Source organism: Eurytemora carolleeae, unplaced genomic scaffold, assembly GCF_000591075.1.
Source record: "Eurytemora carolleeae unplaced genomic scaffold, Eaff_2.0 scaffold749, whole genome shotgun sequence".
In the NCBI taxonomy this organism is placed as follows: Eukaryota; Metazoa; Arthropoda; class Copepoda; order Calanoida; family Temoridae; genus Eurytemora; species Eurytemora carolleeae.
The window spans coordinates 106,782-120,544 of NW_019396636.1; the positions used below are offsets into that span (position 1 = coordinate 106,782).

At 30.0% G+C, this 13,763-nt stretch overlaps 1 protein-coding gene across 1 annotated transcript; it reads left to right on the top strand.

Moving 5' to 3' along the window:
- The first annotated feature begins 2,667 nt into the window (after positions 1–2,667).
- LOC111706682 (equilibrative nucleoside transporter 3) lies at positions 2,668–13,494 on the top strand. The gene is made up of 16 exons (XM_023479592.1): positions 2,668–2,946; positions 3,176–3,278; positions 3,811–3,880; positions 4,201–4,288; positions 4,735–4,793; positions 5,559–5,647; positions 6,341–6,378; positions 7,350–7,443; positions 8,488–8,620; positions 9,669–9,719; positions 10,043–10,116; positions 10,379–10,419; positions 11,122–11,195; positions 11,431–11,500; positions 11,998–12,101; positions 12,878–13,494. Exons 1-16 carry the CDS (start codon positions 2,909–2,911, stop codon positions 13,015–13,017), a joined length of 1,266 nt encoding a protein of 421 aa, XP_023335360.1. The 5' UTR covers positions 2,668–2,908; the 3' UTR covers positions 13,018–13,494.
- The last annotated feature ends 269 nt before the right edge of the window (positions 13,495–13,763 follow it).

Below are 13,763 nucleotides of genomic sequence, written 5' to 3' on the forward strand. Positions count from 1 at the left end.
TGGAAGGAATACTGAACATGGGGATTCAAATACATCTAAGATGAAAAAGGGGGGGTGGAAGAATGAGCAAGATTTATTGCTGATGGCCCGATGGGAAGTCAAAATCGTATATAACGCATGATAGCGAATAACGATTTAGTCGTTTTAAAAACTATTTAAGAGGTTTTGTGATTGTGTATATGTAATTTTTTTTCTATATTGGTTCTAATGTCACGTGATGATGGTATCAGCTGATTTGTGTTTACCTGGATGACCGATAACTATAACCTACACAGTCTATTGTTTAGTTCCAGGGATGCACATAAACATTGTTGTTTTATTGAACAACTATACGGTCGTTTTCTTAGCTAAAAGAAACTTCAATAAACCATTTCTATGAAAGATTCCATTTTTTTCAATTATTAAAATATAGTTTATGAAACTTTTAGTTCTATATACTTCTGCTACAATTAAAGATAATTGACAAAGTGAGAATTTAAAGATAAACTGGAAAAAAACAAATGCTGTGAGATAACATTATCTTTGTTTATAAACATGTGAAATTTTAGAACAAATTATAAAATAAAGAAACCATTTTTTAATCCCTATATTATATCTATTTGCAACCGCATGTTGTAAACCTTTAAAATTTTACTCTATGACTATATTTTAGCTAACATATAATTAATTGTATGAAATATCAACGTCTACGACGTCTGGTTGCAAAGATATGGATAAAAAATAGAGAATATAACGAATTTATTTTCAAGGGTAAATTTTTAGACTTCAGGACTAAATTAATGTCTTCTATAAATGTGTTAATTAATGAACAAATATTTGTATTCAGAACCTACTGAATAGAATAACCTAGCTTCCTTATTATAAATTATACTTTTGTAATAAAAAAGAAATGACCTCGTAATAGCAATAAAGGCAGACCATTACCCTTTATATGCAAGTGGAAAATATTCCTATTCAAAACTGAATAGGAAGGACTGAAAGGGGAGCTAAGAAGAGTTTCTACAGAAAATTTCTCTATATTTATCTTCTCATGAGCAAACCACAGTGATTCAGAGGGTGCAAGATCTCGTGTAAAACGCGATGAGAGTTTTGCCAATTACTTTTTGAAATCTAAAGCTGAAAACAAGTGCTTTAGAGTTCTAAAATGTATATAATTGGCCAAGGCGTTGAAACATTTTAAAGGCAATTCCAAGGTTGGGCTCTTAATTATACTTAAATAATCTGAAAACAAATTTGCGAATTTGCAAAATTCCGTTTTTTAGCAAAAAAAGCAAAAACAAAAAGTGCAAAAACTATGATAAATTATTCATTTTTATATAGAATTTAAATATGCCAAGATATTTGCAAAATTTTGAAAAACTGAACATTTACATGAATTGTACACTTTAGAGTCCCTTTCAGGCTGAAAGGGACTGACAAAATTTATGCCAGGGGATTGTTTAAATTCCACTCTAATATATACTATTCTCTTTGGCTACATGTATAGCAATATAAAATATAATTACTGTATAGCAGAGTAATGAACCAACACCTGGGTATCTTGTACTTATGAAATATAAGTATATATAGTTAGATTAGATAAGGGGCGGAAAATATGAGGTTAGGTGCATCTTGATACCAGCTTTTAAAGTAAAACCATAATGTTTAAGGATTTCTCCCAAAAAGCACTACAAGGACACTTAATGGATTCCAAAACCAAGCAAAGCCTAATTGCTAATAGATGTAGTTTCATTAAGAAAAGTTTTCTTAAGCTGATAACATTAAAATTTGACAGTGCTTGGGACCTAAACCGTAAAAAATTAGCTTTCTCTCATATTTTCTCTGCTTGAGCAATAGGTTGATAGAAACTAGGGACCATCGTTCATTTCAGCTAAACTACTTGACTAAATATATTAATTTATATATTTGAAGTCTGATACAACAAATCATAAAAACATGACAATCATAAAGGTTTGCAGCATAGAGAAGGTATTATTTTTGTGAGCTAAAAATGCAAAAAAAAATCTTTTTTCGGGGGCTCAGCGCCCATGGGGGCCTGCAACCCCTGTAAATGCATCTGAACCTAATCTAATAAATAGAGTGCATGAACTATAGAGAATCCCCTCCCCCACTCTCTTCCTGAATACAAGCCTAATTATACCATCTCTCAAGGGGCCGAAGACTACCCCCCCCCCAGCACTCTATTCCGAATCGTATTCCTAAAAAGTATTTCATTCGGACAACTTCCTCCATTGTTTCTGCAGCAGAAATTTGCAATTCACTATTTTTAAATCAATTCAGTTGAAAGTAATTAATTTGTGAAAATATGGATATCTTGATCATTCATGATGAGACAAAGTTTTTTTCCGGTACCGTTGTGAATGCCATTCCACTTAATACTGAAATGTAGTCTCTTAACCCCTGTAAAAACTAAAAACGTCAACAGTTTCTTTTAAAATGAAAATTGGAAAATATAACGACGACATTTTAAAAGTTAGATGAGAGTACAATAATAAAATGGATGAAACAAAACGAATCGGATTTTTTCATCCTCTCCCCCTTTACAAATATCTGTGTACGCCCCTTTTTGTAAAGCCCCTTATCTTTCTCAGACAAGAGTACATTTAAAATTGTATGAAGTTTAAGTTGAGTTGGTGCTTTAATGCTGTATCAGGCTGAAACCTTGTGTGCACACTTTACTTTACTTCAGTATTCATTCGGGCAGTGATATCAATCGTAGTAGTTTCAGATTTATTCAATACATGAAATATAATAAAATTTGTAACCTTATACCGGCTTTCAACATCCAGTTTACAAACTTGTTATCAGCTGGTACCTTTATGTGTACTCTATTTAGATGAACATTTAAATTTGGGATTTAACATCTGTTTCCCGCCGTTTTTCTAAACAAACACAGAACCAATAAAACATGGAGTTCAACGAGACGACAGGGTTAAAAGAGCCAAGGTAAAGTTAGATTTAATTAACAATTTCAAAAAGGTTATTAAAATCTATTTTTCTTTTTATATTGAAGTAATTTTTCATAATTCATTACTTTTTTCAAATGAGAATTAGGACACTAAAATTTAACATTTTTATCTTAAGTCTTATAATTAGTATAGATACTTATAAGATGGAGGATCACTTAAAATTACGTTTACAGTCCCTTTAATGATATTTATGATTTCAACTGAAGAGATAGATTCTGGTTTGTGTACTTGGTGTTCTACTATATTGGTTTAACAATCATGTTCCCCTACAGTATGCTAATCACTATCACAGACTTCTGGTATTACAAGGTCAGCATATTACTTTATTAAAGATAAGTCTATAATTTTTATTTTTTAAAAGGGAAAAGATATTCTGATAAATCGTCGAAAAATGCACCAGTTGTATTAAAATAAACAATAAATATGTAACTTTCCTTTTCCTTTTTTTCGAATTTGGGGGAAATATTCTTGCAACCTCTATTTTTGAAGGTTTTTTTTTAATATTTTCTCCTGAAACACTTAATTTTGTACGTTTTTGCTATATTCCATTAATAAATAATTACTTACTTACTAACTTACTTACTTAAAGGTACTGCTCGTGGATTTTATGAAGATTTCTTTAAATATGATTAAAGTAAATTCCCTCTTTTTAAAACTAAATTTTTTTAATCCCTATTTCTTTGCAAATTGATGGTGAAGTTAACTTTGAATATTAAAAATCCCGATATTTATAATATAAATTGGGGTGTTATGAGTCATTTGAAATAGATGAACAATCCCTTTAAGCAATTATTTTGTATGATGATTTTCCACAAAAATAATTATCACTGCATTTTTTAAGTTTCGCAATACCAGCATACCTTTTAATACAACAACTGATCAGCTTACAGAGATGCAGATTAATTTTCCAGGTAAAAACAAAAATGTAAAGAAAAATTTGTGAACTTTCAATTTAGATTAATTTCTGAAGATAAAGGCAAAAAGCATTATAAAAAGTTTATGCTGCCAACAGTTTTTCAAATGAAAATCTACAAAACTATACAAAAACATCCTTAATTTCCTACATTTTTTTGATATTCCTCATATGTACTTTGTAATATCAATTTATTAATATAGTAAAGTATTTGAATAAAAATGAAGTGTAAAGAAGCGAGTTTTTATATTTATCACGTTTAATGCCTCATTTTCATTTCAAGGAAAAATATGTTTTGCCCTAGTGAGTTTTTTTCAGCATATTTATCAGTAACGGGAAATGTACCGTTAACAGTGCTGGTTGTTCTAACGGTTGTTCTAGGGTACAGGATCAACATTAGACTCAGGTTAATGTCGTCTTTTCATCTTTAAAATTTGTGTCATTTTTATACCAATCTTAACGTGTGAATTAAATTAAACATGATGAAATAAATAATTAGATAACTGTTTTCAAATCAAATTTATAGTTTTCAATATTCCTTACAGCATGCAGCATCACAACTCTAAAGGTCATAAATTGTAGATTACTACAGGGAGACCCATAATTCTGTGGAAGAGGAAGACGACATTTAGGCAATCTTATTTGTTATAAAGCAAATACTATTTGCAGTAGCTTTAAAACTAATTTTTAAAGTGAAATGGGTCTCTTTTTTACAGTCATTGGATTGTAATATTCAAAATCATCTCCAGTCTAGCAGTCTTATTGCACAGTTTTATGGGCCGTACTGTATATTTCAAATTTCCGAAAAATCCAAAAATTACTGATTTGAAATGCCCAATGGTAGTTATCTAGATTGTTGATATCTGCTTGCTTGATGGTTGTTACGTTTGCAATAATCACTTTATTTTCAGGTAATCTATTTTTACTGAAAAAAAAAGTTTTTTTTAATCATTTCAACCAAAAATGGATAAAAATGTTGCTTAAAAAATGTACAAAAATTTATACACTGCTAATTAAAAACTTTTAAAGAAATTAGAATTCAGATCAAATGGAGTGTTCGCAAAAGGGGGTATAGTCTTACGGTGAAAAATAAGCGCTTTTGATCGCTACTAATCTTACTTCTATCTGTTGCGTCTGTAAGGTGAAAAATGTTAAAAACGACTCATGCTAAAGAACGTAGCGTCCTTAAAATCCAGAAAGTTGCAACTATCAACTCGGATCGTAAAAAAATCAATTTAATTCCAAACAAATCATTCAATAATCAATAACAATAATCATAGATCTTTTTTCGACGCATTCGGATATAGTTAATCTTTAATAATATTTTTGATTGTGTTTTTAAAAAATATTTCACTGGCGCTGGATTTTCGAACATTCCTGGAAAATGTGAAAATGTCGTCATGAAATGTCGTCATCAAATATCCTCGAAACCCGAATAAAGGAACAATTTTCTCCTTATAGAAGCAACAGAAAGAAAGAAGATTCGACGCGATCAAAAGCGCTCATTTTTCACCGTAAGCCTACACCCACTTTCATTTTTCGCGAACTCTCTCTTTAAATTGAAAGTAAATAAAAACCGACCATTCTATATTCTTAAATGTAATTAAATTAAAATTTAGAAAATATGAATAAGAATCTCATAAATTTAAGACGACATGTATTCAGAAATATTTAAGGGTTAAACACAGATGATTGGCAGGATGGATTATTTCTAGCAGTTCTTCTTGTAAACACGATCTATAGTTCAGTTAACGCAATTTTTCAGGTTATTTATTTTCAATGTATATGAAAGGGTGACCATCAAAGGATGAGACTTCAGAGACGTCTTTACAAAATTTATTCAATCCTTTTTATAAAATTCATAGTTCCCTAAATCTGTAACACATGGTTCCATCTCAAATCCTTCCATATCATCAAATACAAATAAAAAGTTATGTTTAAAAAACGAAGACAATATTTTTTCTTTTTCTTGGAACGGGAGTGGGGGTCATGTATCCTTCAATTTTCTTCCACTTTTGTATCTTCTTTCTTTCTTTCTTTCTCTATATCAACACTCCAGGGTGTCCAAATAAACATGGGAATTAAATATTGTCTTTGTTCCAAAAGGGATTGTTTCGTAAAAATAAAAAATTTCATAGTAACACAGTTAAAACATTTAACTACGAAAACTGGATTTCCAAAATGTGGTCTTTAATTTTGTTTTTTTTTTCGCCTTCAAAATTGACGGAGATGTTAGGAAATTCGTCCAGAATCCAGTTAATTAAATATTAACAGAACTGTTCAATTGTTTCATATCTTCGTCAATTTTAAAGTTACAAAGATGGTAGACCACATTTTGGCAAGCTCATTATACATTTTGATTCACTTTATACGGCATATCTATCTATCAATTATCGGATCAAGTCGTCACTCAATTCCTATTTTTCTTGGGACACCCTGTATCTTAAACTATTTTTAGGCGAGTTTTCTGGGAAATCTTGGCCGTTTCCCTCCCAGGTATTTTATTTTTGATTCGGCGCGTTTACATTGTTAATCTAAAAGTACCATTGAATATATTGGATTCGGGTTTAAGTGTTATTTTGTTTTCAAATAAAAACATTTTATAAATATTTTCCAAAATGATTTAGATTGGATACGCAAGAAAGGATTGAATGTCGTCTTATTTTCTCAATTCTCACAGAACAATTGTTGGGTTACCCACAAACTATAAGAATTAAAAGACTGAAACTTTAATAATGTGAATATTGGTCAAAAATGAATTTTTACGGATAATTAAATGCAATAAAGCTTTTTCACTCCTGTATGCCAAGTCCATTATAGCGCCTCACCCAATCAGGGTTCAGTCATGTGTTTGTTGTCTATTCTGAACCAATAGAAATAGTATGTCGGTAACATCTATCTTTCTATCTAACTTATTATCCAGTTAGTGTTATAAATCCTTCAATCGGCGCTATCAGTAAATGGAAATATTTACTTCTACTGAAACTATAGTGACGAGCCGGATAATAATTTAAGTTGGTTCAACCTGATGAATAAAGAGGATTTGCAGAGACTTGTTTTATATTGTTTTACTTTAATTTTACAATATCAGTATCTTCCTATTAAGCTCCTGCTGAAACCAATAATCTTATTATGCTATAATTTGCGCAGTTTATTCTTAAATCTTAATCTTTTGTCTTAAAAAATTGTAGGAAATATTGTTGTTTAAATTAGGGTTTGATTTTTATAATTCCTATATATGTTTTCCTGCCGTATAAATGTGCAACTGACTTTTGTAGAGAAACAACAATTGAGAATAATTAGTTTTTAAAATTATAAAAATTGATATCTCATTTATTCTTGATCAGACAAATTGTTAAGGGTACCATTGTGAATCGGGCATTGTCACCTTTGCACGTAGAGAAATTGCGCCTACAGTCTATTTATTTGATAAAATTTATGATGATTTAGTTAATTTTGTATTACAGGTATATTGGCAGTGCAAATGATGGAATGGGTTTTGGGTCAGCTCTCCCTGCAATCATTAATATAATCATAATTGCTGTTGGATCAAACCAAGAGGAAAACATTTAGAACAAATATTTGATTTAATATGATTCCTTAATTTCATTGTTATATTATCATATATGGTGCTTTTTTTATAAAGCTTTAAACTCGTCTTTGACCTGAGAAATAGTTTGCGGCATTCAATTTGCAACCTAATTTAAAGGGACAGTAAAGGAAAAATGAAAGGGGGTATAGGCTGAAAGCTAATCACTTTAGCTCTCGATCGCGACCCATGAAAGTTATATCTAATGTTCTTATCTCGAGAATCTGATTTACAACTTTGTCAAATTTATACGAAAATTAATATATATACAATTTTGTATAAAATAGATCAAACTCAGCAAATAAGCAACCAATCTGAAAACGAAGATATTCCAGAGAAAGCTAATTGTAACTTAGGTTTACTCCAATTCTAATTTTATATTTGTTATTTCTATTTTTTATAGATTTAATTCATAATATTATTTATACGTCCGTATTGCTTGACCAGAAATTCCACCAATGGCAGTGCAGTAAACTGGTCACGTGATAAAGGCGGAGACACGTGACCAGTATACTGCTCTGCCATTGGTGATAGTTCTGGTCACGTGATTTAAGTTTAAGATTTTCTAAATTTTACATACAAGAACTTTCGTATAATTTTAACACAGTTTTATATCAATTTTTCGAGACAGGAACATAAGATAAAACTTTCATGGGTCGCGATCAAGAGCTAAAGTGATTAGCTTTCAGCCAATACCCCCTTTCATTTTTCCTATACAGTCCCTTTAAGAGATATTTGTCATTAAGTAATAAGCACAAAATAGCCCTAGTCCGTCTATTTCACAAAATGTGGTGCTTTCAAAATTACCAAAGATATTAAAAACTTTTTTTAGATTTTAATTTATTAAATAAAACCTCAAAATTGTCCAATTCTAAATGAAAAGGCAGACCACATTTTGTAAATGGCAGGACTAAGGCTATTTTACAATTATTATTTTATAAAAAAATATTTCAAAAATTAGGATGTATTTTTTTATTAAAATTAAACCATTTTAACCGAAAATGTTTGGTCTTAAGAATATTGGAGTGATCTGCATGTCTTTTTCTGTTCTGGTGATCTTGGTCATGATTGCATTATACATTCCAGCTTCCAATACTGACTTCTATACTCATCATGCTGGACTTCAAGACCTTCATCAAGGAACAGCAGGTATAGTTCATGATTGTATTGTAAATACTAGCTTCCAATATACTCATCATGCTGGACTTCAAGACCTTCATTAAGGAACAGCAGGTATAGTTCATGATTGTATTGTATATACTAGCTTCCAATATACTCATCATGCTGGACTTCAAGACCTTCATTAAGGAACAGCAGGTATAGTTCATGATTGTATTGTATATACTAGCTTCCAATATACTCATCATGCTGGACTTCAAGACATTCATCAAGGAACAGCAGGTATAGTTCATGATTGTATTGTATATATACTAGCTTCCAATATACTCATCATGCTGGACTTCAAGACATTCATCAAGGAACAGCAGTTATAGTTCATGATTGTATTGTATATACTAGCTTCCAATACTTCTATACTCATCATGCTGGACTTCAAGACATTCATCAAGGAACAGCAGGTATAGTTCATGATTGTATTGTATATACTAGCTTCCAATATACTCATCATGCTGGACCTTCATTAAGGAACAGCAGGTATAGTTCATGATTGTATTGTATATACTAGCTTCCAATATACTCATCATGCTGGACTTCAAGACATTCATTAAGGAACAGCAGGTATAGTTCATGATTGTATTGTATATACTAGCTTCCAATACTTCTATACTCATCATGCTGGACTTCAAGACATTCATCAAGGAACAGGTATAATTCATGATTGTATTGTATTTGTATATGATGAATGCATTGTCAACACTATACGCACATTTGGGGTAAAATTGAATTTTGGAATATTTGTTATGAGTTTACTATTATGAAAAGTGTTTCTTGTATTTTTTAAACCTGCTGTAGTTTATCATACCATCTATAAACCACTCCCTTTTTTCCTTTAAAAATTCAAGAAATCAATTTCAAATGCTAATTTCTTTTTTAAATTTGAAAAAAAAAACTTTTTTAATTCAGTATAAATCTAATCTATTAAATATGCATTTACTTTTATTTGTACTTTTCATACTTTATGTTTTTACACGTTTACTTTTATTATTTCTATCTTCTTTTGTATCTTCTAATTGTTTAGGAATATCTGACTATTTAGAGGTTCTGAAGAAAACCTGGATTTATGTTTTAGGTAAACAGAAGCAAAATGCAATTTAAATTAGAATTTTTGCTACAGTGGGACCCAAAAAAAACGTGGAATAGGAAGACGACATAAACGCAATCCTTTGTGTATTTGATATTGTTAAAAAGTAAATATTTTTACTAGTAGCTTAAAGATCAGCTTACTAATAAAGTGAAATAGGGTCTGTATACAATTTCTGTGGTAAATGTATTGGACTATTTTAAACCACAAATTGTTTCTTCATATGTTATAATTATCTGGGTCAAACTTTACTTTAACAGAATATGTAACAAAAATATATATAATATTGACAAACAAAAATTTTTTTCCAGTTATATTTGTAAATTATGGACAAACCCTTGCACTGTATCCTGCTGTAGCTGCTCTAGTCAAACCGGTTTCCCAGGAACATGAACAACATTACCATAACAACATTTTTGCAGTACACTCATTGATTTATATCATTACATGTCCAAATTTAACGGAGGATCTTTTAATTTTACGTGTACAGACCCTTTAATCAAGCTATTTGCATAAAACAGACAAAGGTAAATTCCCAATTTGTTTTTTTTCTCTTTCTTTGGCAAAATAACCCTTATAACTGTTAATTAATATTTTTCAATTTTTTGTTTAAATTATAATCAATGATGGTTTGATGTTTATGCTAGGACTCCTCACGGTGGAATGAAGTCTATTTTCTACCAGTTTGGTAAGTTGAGGACAGTTCTATGAAACATGAAAAATAAAAACTAATGTTTTCAGAGCTGCTAACTGTTAAAGTAATAGGTTCCTATATATCTCATTCTCTCGTTGAATATAGTTCGGAGCATTAAAACTGTTCGGACAACAGCTGATACATTTCTAAAAACTTGTTGTTATAGACGCCCTTTGTCTGTTGCAGTTTTGTTTGTTTGTTGTGGTTTCTATTGTTTAATGTATTTTGTTTGTTTGTTGTAGTTTCTTTTGTTTCGTGTAGTTTTTTTTTGTTTGCAGGTTCTCTTGTTTGGTGCAGTTCCTTTTGTTTGGTGTGGTTTCTTTTGTTTGTTATTGTCTCTTTTGTTTGTTGTAGTTTTTCTTGTTTGGTTTAGTTTCTTTTGTTTGTTGTAGTTTATTTTTTTAGTTGTAGTTTCTATTTTTTGGTGTATTTTCTATTGTTTGGTGTAGTTTGTTTTGTTCGTTGTAGTTTCTTTTGTTTGTTTCAGTTGCTTTTTTGTCTTATTATATTTTTGTTTTTTAGCTGCTTCTCTTAATGTTGAAATTGCTTTTTGTGTGTTGTAGTTACAATTTTTTTAATAAAGTTCCCTTTTATTTGATATCGTTGATTTTTGTTTGTTGTAGCTGCTATTTTGTTGTAGTTGCTTTTTGTTTGTTGTGTAGTTTTGTGTTTGCTGTAGCTGCTATTTTGTTGTAGTTGTTTTTTGTTCCAAGCACTGGGTGATTGGATTGGTCGAAGTATTGCTACATTTACTCAATGGCCGGGACCAGGTTAAAGAAATAGGTTTTATTAATATTTCTAAAATTATATATCATGCATTTGTCTATTTATTCATCAAGAGTTATAATTGTCTGTAATAAAAAAGGCCCAAATAAAATGTTTAAACTATTGGCTTCCAATTAAAAAAGTTTAATAGTTTTTAATAAGTTTTTACTTTAACTTTATAGGTAAATTATATTCTAATTCTAGGTTTAGCAATCAGTTTAAAATACAGTTTTGATTTAGGAAAATACTCTGAGATAGGGATGCTGGTATCAGTCTTACTCAGAGGTGGCGTTATACCCTTAGTTATGAGGTAAAATTCATCAAAATAATGTTGGATATAAACATAAAAATAAAATAGAATGCGCTTAACTGGTTTTAAACAAATGGTTTAAGTTTAAAAGCACCATGTAAACTTAACTTTAAATCATATACCTGCAAGATTCACAATAGTATGATCTAAATCTTATCTTTTGAAGAGAAACGCCGAGATTGAATTGTCCAATTTGCAAATAGAAACAAAGAAATCTTCATCCTATTTTCCCGCAAAATTTAACTCTTTTAAGCTATTAATTAAACATGTAACTCTTTAGAGTTATTAATTAAACAAGTATAACTCTTTAGAGTTATTAATTAAACAAGTATAACTCTTTAGAGTTATTAATTAAACAAGTATAACTCTTTAGAGTTATTAATTAAACATGTAACTCTTAAAAATGCGGGAAGCATGATATTACGTTGACAGTCCCTTTGAGTTACCAAACAGTAAATCAGATGTATAAAGAAGTTCTAAGAAATATTTGTATTTAGATGTAACATTGCTCCCTTGAATCGGTCAACTGACATTCTGTTCAAATCTGATCTAGCATTCATCATCATCTTTGGTATCTTTAATATCTCTGGAGGTTTCATAGGTAACTAGTTTAATCCAGATATAATCTGATCTATCATTCATCATCATCTTCGGTATCTTTAATATCTCTGGAGGTTTCATAGGTAGCTAGTTCAATCCAGATATAATCTGATCTAGTATTCATCATCATCTTCGGTATCTTTAATATCTCTGGAGGTTTCATAGGTAACTAGTTCAGTCCAGATTCTGTTCTAATCTGATCTATCATTCATCATTATCTTTAGTATCTTTAGTATCTCTAGAGGTTTCATAGGTAATTCGTCCACAAAGAAATCCTTTGCATGTTTGATCCGGGCCGCGTTTCAAACATTTAAGATTTTAATATGTCAAAAATTGTTTTTCTGATGGTTTTTTTAATCTGAAGTTAAAAAACCATTGGTTTTGCTTTTTTATGAATCTTTATGCCATAAAATTTGGAAACATAAAACATTTTGGTGAAGTCAAATATACCTTGTATAATTAACAAAACAAAACTTATGCTATTCTTTAAAAATATAAATCCTGATTCCGAATTTAGTTCAGTTATGATCTCTACAAATTTTACTTCTATCTGCTGTAAGGAGAAAATGGTTAAAAACGCCTCAAATCCATGAGCGTAGAACCCACATAAACTTAATATTTATCATTCAAATTACAAATTATAAATGGAGAATTCAGTTCGCGGCATTCATATATAAGAATCATGATAACTTCCAATTTTAAACTTAATTTCTCCGAATTTGAAATCTTCACAAAAACAATATAATTAATCTGACGCTGTTTTATAACATATTTTAGGGAACGTTAGCTTGATGCTGGGTCCAAAGAAGGTTGGATTAGATCTGCAGGAGGTGTCTGGGACAATTTTTATTGCTATTCTAGTATTTGGACTTGGACTTGGGTCCCTTCTTGGTCCATCATTGGTCTCATTGTTATAATTATTTTGTATTACTCGCCACAAACTCTATTTTTTAAATCCGAAATCTTTGGCAACCTGAGATATCTCAAGCTATAAATTTTGCTGGATAAAATAGTTTGAAATATCATGGTTTACTCAGTACTAAATCTAGTGATTGGAAAATTAGATTTTTAGGCGACTTATCTGCTCTTATATGAAATAATTCATTTTACATTATTTGACCTTTCCTACCATAGATTTATTGTTTTTTTTCACCGTTTTCAGAAAATTTTACACATTTTAGATAATTTTCAACTTAAATCTTTTAAAACGGACTTTTTTAAGTACCTGTATTACAACATTCAAGTTTCAACATCTAACAAACTTCTCTGTACTTACTTAGGAAAAAAATGGGATTTAAACAATCTGATGTTGTGTTTAAGACTTGATTTCTCTTTTTTTCTTGTTACTTTAATACTTCAGTTTTGTTGGTTCTAGTTGGTAACTTAAATTCGTGTTACTGTTACCAATAATAAACAATTTATTAATGGTTTATACCTTAATAAGCTCCTATAACTAGAAAAGTAACAGTTTTTACTGAATGTTAAAAAGTCTCAATTTTTTTAAAGATATAAATAATAAGATTAAAAAGAATTTTAAATTCCAACTTGATAATCTACAAAGTTGCAGAGTCACCAAGTTAAAAGATACTAATATACTAGATAGAAACAAAAAGTTTTTCTCTCATTTTGAAATCTCGCATCTTTGATAATTTTCAATCTTTTT

What these genes read in the sequence shown, in the direction of transcription:
- LOC111706682 (XM_023479592.1), top strand. Translation starts at nt 2,909, where the DNA reads ATGGAGTTCAACGAGACGACAGGGTTAAAAGAGCCAAG. An exon ending in TAGTCAAACCGGTTTCCCAG is followed by an intron (nt 10,117 to 10,378) that starts GAACATGAACAA and finishes TGTTTATGCTAG; the next exon opens with GACTCCTCACGGTGGAATGA. An exon ending in TACTCAATGGCCGGGACCAG is followed by an intron (nt 11,196 to 11,430) that starts GTTAAAGAAATA and finishes GTTTTGATTTAG; the next exon opens with GAAAATACTCTGAGATAGGG.